This window comes from Triticum urartu, chromosome 3, assembly GCF_003073215.2.
Source record: "Triticum urartu cultivar G1812 chromosome 3, Tu2.1, whole genome shotgun sequence".
Classification (NCBI taxonomy): Eukaryota; Viridiplantae; Streptophyta; class Magnoliopsida; order Poales; family Poaceae; genus Triticum; species Triticum urartu.
In genome coordinates this window covers 494,780,174-494,788,237 of record NC_053024.1, presented here as the reverse complement: position 1 = coordinate 494,788,237, position 8,064 = coordinate 494,780,174, and the positions used below count along the sequence as shown (strand labels likewise).

General features: G+C 42.0%; 1 protein-coding gene across 1 annotated transcript; it reads right to left on the bottom strand.

Annotated features, from left to right (window-relative positions):
- Positions 1–615: 615 nt before the first annotated feature.
- On the bottom strand, positions 616–5,723 carry LOC125544568 (putative ubiquitin-conjugating enzyme E2 38). Its single transcript, XM_048708301.1, has 8 exons — positions 5,536–5,723; positions 5,326–5,437; positions 3,687–3,821; positions 3,071–3,595; positions 2,931–2,994; positions 2,535–2,674; positions 2,108–2,419; positions 616–968 (listed from the first exon to the last, which is right to left on the bottom strand). Exons 1-8 carry the CDS (start codon positions 5,553–5,555, stop codon positions 684–686), a joined length of 1,593 nt encoding a protein of 530 aa, XP_048564258.1. The 5' UTR covers positions 5,556–5,723; the 3' UTR covers positions 616–683.
- Between the last annotated feature and the right edge of the window lie 2,341 nt (positions 5,724–8,064).

Here is an 8,064-nt window from a genome sequence, read left to right as displayed (position 1 = left end):
TTTGAAAGTTTTATACTTTTTTGTAATGAGAACAATTTTCGAATTTTGAGAACATTTTTTGAAAACATGAACAAAATTAAAAAAAATCAAAATTTTTTATAGGAAGAGAAGAAAAGAAAAAGAAATAAAAAAGAAAATCGTAAATATTTTGTAAAACTGCAAACATGTTCTGAAAAAGAAAAATAAACTTGAAAAATAAAATGAAACGAAAAACAAAAAACGTAAAAATCAAAAAGAAACAGAAACAGAAAAAAAAAGAGAAATAAAAAAATAGAAAGCCAAAAAAAACCCAGAAAAAAACGATACAGGAAAAAACCCGGTTCAGGGAACTTTCTAGAAGGTTCCCAAAACCGGTTGGACACATTATGTGTAAGTGGGCCGGCCAATGCCTGTCGCTAGCTGCGCTGCTCTGTGCCATCGCTCAACAGTTCGCCAAAGCGAGCGGCGAATAGGATTTTCCGCTTAAGACACCTCAAAAAAAAGGCGCTTAAGGCGCTGAAAAGGAGGTCCCTAAAATTACGTCTGTTTGCCTAGGCCGGTTGGAGTTGGCACTAGCTCAACGGTGGGAAAAGGGAGGTATTCACACGGACTACGCCTGTCATATTTCCGACGATAGAACCAATGACTATATGTTTATTTCAAAACAAAATTTGGTCAACATGATCCTTGGGATCACCTATAACTTATAGCCTTAATGTGGTGTCTGCTGCAGCTCCAGAGTTCACAATCTGGGCCTGGAATTCATGACAAGCTACTCCTAAATCAGTGAATTCGTTAATGAGACCCTTAAATAATATCTCTAGCGAGCACTTGAAATTTTGTGAGCAGCTTTTGTCACCCTCGTCAACATCTTGCACTCCGTCTCCAGCAAGGCATCCAACTTGGGCACCGCCCATGTAAGCTTTGCATCCTACGAGGATGTCACGCCCATACTTCCGGAAATGTCCACCAATGAAGTGCTCAAAATGCTGCAAAATGTTGTAGCCAGGTCAAATGCATGAATAGTCTTCGTAATACCTCTTACATTTTGGCACAGAGGGAGTAGATCATACACAGCACAACTGGTTCACCAAACACATTCTTCACAAACGAAATTGTATGACATCATGTGCAGATTTCCTGCCATGTTGTTAGCTATGCCTGTGCATGTTATGGTAACCATTGGATCCTGGCTACTTTTTGTCCATGACACATTTTTCTTTGACCTCCTATTGAGTTACCGTTTCAGACATTACATCTGTTTGTTTGCACGATTAAATATTTCTAACCGGGTTTCCCTAAAAAAAATCTGACCAGGTGAGACCTGGGGATGGTTGTCAGCGCTATTTTGCTTCAGAAGGTAAAAAAAATTATTGTTCCTCAAAAAAATAAGGTAATCTGTGCTGCATCCTACAGCCGTACGTGGTTGGATTTTACCCCTATTGCTATTTTGTTCAGAAAGGCACCAAGCCTTGTCAAAGTACAGAGGAAATGTGAAAAAACACGCTAATACGTAAGGTATCAATTAAGCTGGTCCTCAAAGATGGTTAAAAAAACTAAAAAACCCTGGCCTTAAGCAATGAGATTCAAACTAAAAAATGCATGGATTCTACCATAAAAAATTAACAACCTGCTCTCAGGAGATGAACAAACGTAACATATAAAATTGCACAGATTGTGCCAATCAAGCAAGCAGCTAAGAACCTGTCCTCAGGTACAGATAAACCTCCAAGAGATCGGTACTGGTTTGTAACAGAGGAAAGGGGTGCGAAAGTGTGTGTGTTGGGGGGCGGGGGCGGGGGCGTCTATGTTTAGAACTTCTTGTAGCGCGTCATGGCATACGGAGCACCGGGGCACTAAATCATTTGAACAGAATTGAAAAGTTGGTACCCAATGCAAAAAAAAATGATGAGGCCCACAGTTCAAGCCATCCTTGTGTGAACGGCGTGCGCTGGTACAAAACATTGCGGGCAAACCATTTAACTGCTGGGATGGTGCGTGTGCTGACCGTGTGACATCATATGTCAGCCAAATGAAGTGTGTATCCAACACCAGGGATAGTGAGACATTTCTGACATCCAGAAAACTAGAAAAGGAAAACATAGCACCAGTGTATAGATATTCATACCTTTGGTGGATTGCGAAGAGAATACAGCATGGTTCTACAGGATAGCAGAAAAGTCTCTTCATTATAAGCCAGGGACTGCTTCTCCCCAAGGGGTGTGTTAGCATACATCGAATGACCAGGTTCATTGAAATAAGGTTTAGCATTCAGCACCAAGGCTTGAATGGAGACCAGGACCTGCAACATAGTTGAAGTGGATGGGTTCCACATCTCACACCCACTACCAGTCCATGTGTTTAAGAGGCTAAGGCAGACTTTCCCACAGGCATAGAGATTTGGATTAAGCCGCAGACCTCCAGAGCGGTAATTCACTTGCTGAAAATAATAGTCACATATATACATCTCAAATTCTCACATCCATGCTTCGAATAGAGAGAGAAATGAAGAATGAGCTATACTATGTGTGTAGATGACATCAAAGAATACTTACAGGAGGTTTACATGGATACTGGGAAGGGAAATAGACATCAAAAAAGAACAACCCGTCATGGTAAGGAGTGCCTGCAGGCCCAACTATGACAGCTCTAAGCAGGTCCATTCTATCCTCATAAGCTCTTACAAATATTGTATCTGTTCAATTTGGAGAAAACTAGCAGTCAGTACATGAAACCACTGTACTCCATGAGTCCATGTTAGTTGCCAAATTATATCCAAAAAGGTTACATTTGGCTAGCCTGAACTCGATGTCATTTCAAACATGCAAATGTAGTTGTAAACATCAATCGCCAGTACACTCGCTGTGGACGCACAAAGGGAGGAAAGGAAAGGCAATAGAAGAAATGTGCAACGTCTTTGGCAAATAGACCATAAATATTTTGTCCCTTACCTGGTAAATCTTTCCCTAGAACTTTCCATTCATGCTGAATTCTCTTCACCCAGTCCTTTGATGGCTGTTAAAGTGACAACTTAGTACTGAAGTAAGAAGATGGAATGCGGACAGAGCATCAACAGAATACAAAGCACTACCTTCTTCACGGTCCGAAACTTCAAATAAAAGTGATCACTGTGGTCACCAACAGTATCAAACTGCTTAAATGCCTTATACTTTTCCTCAATTTCACTTTCCACAATCTTAACTTGCTGCCGCTGCTGCGTTGAATCAGCAGGGGCCACATGTCCCCTTGGTAAATACAACCCCACACTAGGTGGAAAGCCGTAATGATCCACATTCAAGTTAAAGCTGCTATCGTTTTCCATCAGAGGAGTGTTGTAACTATAGTTACTGAAATCATCTTCATCATAAGCGTAGTGTTCCTCTCCAACTGCCCCCAAAACATCATCAAAATAAGCTGGAGGCAATGTACCTGTATGGTAAGTTCCTACGCTTTGCCATGGATAAGAAGCAAAAGAACTTGGGCCAGCAAAATCCGTAGGCAAGCCATAAATTGGAAGTTTGGGACCTCCATAGTAAGTTCCCAGGGCATCCCACGGATAAACAACTTTGGCAGAAATAGCACTTGGGCAAGCAATGTCCTCGGCCGCCAAGCCAATCTGAGTGTTCCAACAGAGAAGCATGTATCAATCAATGGTAGATTGCACAAACCAATGGCACCAAAAGTAAGCAAGTACGCAAAGGACCCACCTTTGCATTCTTCCAGCAATTTACAGGATGACCAACAGCTTGTTTATTCTTGTAATCTGATGTCTTTGCATCAATGATTGTAACTCCGTCATGATCATCATCAGCATCAAGTTCGATTATTTCATGAGGAGCAACCTGTTTATTAAACATGTGACGGTTAAAAAAAGAGGCTGTGTGGTACATTCACAGCATGAACTTCTTTGAAGACTAAAAGAAATGCCAACCATTGCACTCCCACATTATACAATGCGATCACGCACTTATGTTGATTTTGTGGGGGCAGGAGAGAAAGAAAGAGAGATTGCCATGCATTTTGCAAAAGGCAAAGCGAGAGAAACATGACAGCCTCATTTGGTTTCCAGTTGATGTTCTTGTAGTTTTGTTTACATTTGTGTATGTATTGTTGATTCTTCTTTTATTGATAGAGACTAACTTTCCCACATAAAACTAACAGCATAACTGTTAGGCACTGTGGCGCTCTTTACAAAAAGAAGCCACATAACAAGACTCTAGTTCGTTCATACAGGGATAATGTATCATCTACTATATATAGTTATATACCAATATAAAAAGACCCAAAGGGGCAGATCCAACTAATCTCGGCCATCAAACCATGTGCATCTAATGACCTACATTGCTCCAATGGTGAGTACTCAACATGTTTAGCGTGCAATCATTATCATACCAAATATTAACATTAGCACAAACCGTGCAATTAATACTACCTTCCCTAAAAACATATCCTACCTAATACATCAGCATGCAATTAATGTCACCTTTTTTAACTCTCAATTAATACCCTACATGATATCAACGTGCATTGCACATGCGCATTTACTAGAATATTTAGATTGCTATTACTAGAATATTTAGATTGCTAAGTTGAAACTAATACCGTTAGATTTTTCATGAGAAATATGTGCATGCTATAAAAGTTCATAATTCTCTACTAACATGTGCCTACAAAAATTAATGCAAAGATGAATGTTGGAAATCGTGAGATGTCTAAATGTCATCTAGGAGTATTTACAAACGGATGTGAGTATTAGAAAGAGAGTTGGCTATACTCAGCTGCAGAAATTGCAAATGTTTTGCAAGAGGTAAATCCATGAAACATAAAAACGGTCAAATCACTGTTTGTCAAAAGAAAAGTCAGATGACACCCTATCGCTTCACATTCATCTGACTACTGAGGATGCTGGGGCATATTACTACCTTCCATGAAGTAGTATTTCTGATGATATGCCTCAGTATCCTACTACCTTGGACAGAAATCACAGCTTATGCCAACCGTTAATATTGAGGCAAAAATCCTACTAATCGAAGGAACAATCATACAAAATTCATTCGAACCAGTACAATACTCAATCGGACAGTCAGAAACGTGGGACTGGGACCAGCCACCTGAAACTATAACTGAACTTGTACAGATCATGCAAACATCATACAAACAATTCGAACATAACCTAGATAATACGTTTAAACTTACGGCACCAAAAATGCATCGCAACCCTAATCCTCACCACACCATGCGTGCGGGTTGGGATTTCACCATCGAGCATCGAACAGTCCACGACAGCTCGACAGAGGAAAAAAAAAGTACTTAAAAAGGCAGCCGCCTTTCCAGGCTCCACATCACCTGGGCCCGCTTCCGCTTCTGGCTGACGGAGTTCCATCCAGCGGCGACCTCCGGCGGCACCTCGACGACGTCCGGGTCGTCCAACACCAAGCTTCCCCCGAAGGGATAACTCCTGCGACCAAAACCAACATCCGAAACAAAAGACCCATCAGAAACCGAACCGTACCAGGGGAGCGCGGCGGGTGGAGCGGAGAAGGGCGGCGCACTCGCCTGGAAGATCCCTCCGCCATGGGAGGGGGGAGGCGGCAAATGCGCTCGTCGGCGACGGCGGCGGGCTGCGCGCGTGATGGGGGGTTCTGTTTTGGGTGCGCCGGCGCGTGCGGGGCGAGAGAGATTTTTGCGATAAAAAGCGTGAGGAATAGAAGGGAAGGGGAAAGAAAGGGTCCAAATATTTTGGCCTTTCCTTTCCGCTTTGGTTCGTGGGATTCGGAAAGAGTGGGGCTCCCTCTTTCGGGCCAGGGAAGTGGGCCTGGCCTGACGCGAATCTGGCGTGTGGGGGCACACCGGTCAACTGGAGGTGTGGATGGGTGGGGGGTCCGGGCTGGTCCCTTTGGTTTGTTTGGTGATTCGTCCTTCTGGATAACCTGCGGATCTTTCCAAGGTTGGATGATTTGGTTTTTTTGGGGTAGGTTGGATGATTTGGTGATATAGTACTTCCTCCATCCAAAATAGATGACTCAACTTTGTATTAAAATTAGTACAAAATTGAGGCATCTATTTTGGAATGGAGAAAGTAGTTGTCTTGCTCTGACTTTTCCGATCCAAATGAAGAGATCCAAGGGCAACTCTAACACGAGGACCCATTTCCGCATATATATGTTCGCTCGCATGTAACTTAAAGCACTCCTCGGCCAGACCCGTTAGGAACAGTCGAGTCGGCAGTTTTCAGCGTGTCAGCCTGGGTCGAGCGGGCACCCTTATTTCTCGCCTTAAGCGAGACGAGGGGGAGCTCTCGTGTCGGGGGAGCCCTGGATGGGCCAGCCCATCTGAGTAGGAGGCCACAGTTTGCTTGTTTTTTTATTTGTTTTATGTTCTCAATTTGGCTTTATTTTTGTACTTTTTATACTTTATATATTACAAAAAACACTTCAAAAATGTTGAGCAAGTATTTGAAAAATGTTGAATAAGTATTAAAAATATTTAAAAAGTATTTGAAAAATGTTGATTAAGTATTAAAAATGTTGAATAAGTATTTGAAAAATGTTGAACGAGTATATGAAAAATATTGAACAAAATATTTGAAAATGTTGATTAGGTATTAAAAATGTTGAACAAGCATGTGAAAAAATACTGAATAGCTATTAAAAAATATTGAACGAGTACTTAAAAAGTATCGAATAAATATCTAAAGATTGAACAAGTATTTGAAAAATGTTGAACAAGCATTCAGACAATGTTCAACGTGTATAAAAAATGTTTTTGACATACACGAAAATGCAGAGTGAAAGCAAAAAAACAAACATAATAAAAAACAAAGGAAAAACAAAAATGGAGAAGAACAAAGAAAACCAAACAAAAAATGAAGAAGAAAAAAGAAAACCAAACAAAAATGAAGAAGAAAAAAGAAAACCAAATAAAAAACAAAGAAAAAGCCTATAAAAACAGAAGAAAAACCCTTTGAAAAATCAATGGAAAAACAGGTTGTGTTCGCCTCAACTACACATTGCGCGAGAAACTTATCGCGTGCAAGACACGAGCGTAGTGGCTAGCGTAGTGACCTCTCTCCGAGGAGACCAAAGATTGATCCCTGCTTCTCCCAATGCCGCTAAAGGTTGTTTCTTCTTCCACTTTCATTAAGCTCCTTCTCTAATCTCCTTTCATCTATCCCTTTTAAGCTACACAATGGTGCTTCGATTCGAGGTGAGCTTTTACACGAAAAAGATGCACATCGATCGATGTTATTGTTCCATTTTTGCGATTAGTTCATAGTTTTGTTGCCCGTAAATGTTCAAGTTTGGAGCTATTTTGAACGAATTTTGTCAAATTCATCGCACATGGTCGACCGTTTGAAATTTTCTTTGACCAATAGCTTCATCTTCACATGACTTTCATGTTGCACGTTTTCTGTTTCGACGATCATAGATGAATAGATCTAACCTCTTTCTCGTAGAACATACATACGCATGTATGTGATCTATGTAAATGACACTCCTTAATCTCATGCTCCTCTCGCGTGTCCTGCTACACTGGCGTCACCACCGGCGTTGTTTCTCTTGGTATCCTGTCCCGCATGCTGTTTCACTAGTACCACCGCCGATGTTGTTCCTCTCAACCTCCTCTCCCGCGTCCTACTACACTCGAGCGGTCGTCGTTCTTCTTTGTCCTCCCTCCCAGGTCCTGCTACACTGAACCATCGCCGGCGTCATTCCTCTCGATCTCCTCACTCGTGTCCTACTACACTGGCATCGTCGCCAGCGTTGTTCGTTTTGGGCTCCTCCTCCGCGTCCTCCTACACCGACGCGGCCATGGCGCGCAAACTGCATTTCTCCTTCATCTTTTTCTGCCTCAGTTCCATTGCGTCCCTAGTGTTATGTGCAGTTGTCAACCTTGTAGAATGGACGCCATGTTGTGCCTGGCTCCCCTGCCTGCGTTGTTCCTCTCGGTCATCTCGTCCTCGGTCTACACTGACGCCGCCATCGCGAGCACACTGCCAAGAACTCTACTATAACTTAGCATGTCATATGAGGGTGTTAACTCTTAATCACGTTGCATGTATGCAACCAAACACTGGGCACTTGC

What these genes read in the sequence shown, in the direction of transcription:
- LOC125544568 (XM_048708301.1), bottom strand. Translation starts at nt 5,555, where the DNA reads ATGGCGGAGGGATCTTCCAG. An exon ending in ATTGCTGGAAGAATGCAAAG is followed by an intron (nt 3,596 to 3,686) that starts GTGGGTCCTTTG and finishes TGGAACACTCAG; the next exon opens with ATTGGCTTGGCGGCCGAGGA. An exon ending in CTCTTCGCAATCCACCAAAG is followed by an intron (nt 969 to 2,107) that starts GTATGAATATCT and finishes AACATTTTGCAG; the next exon opens with CATTTTGAGCACTTCATTGG.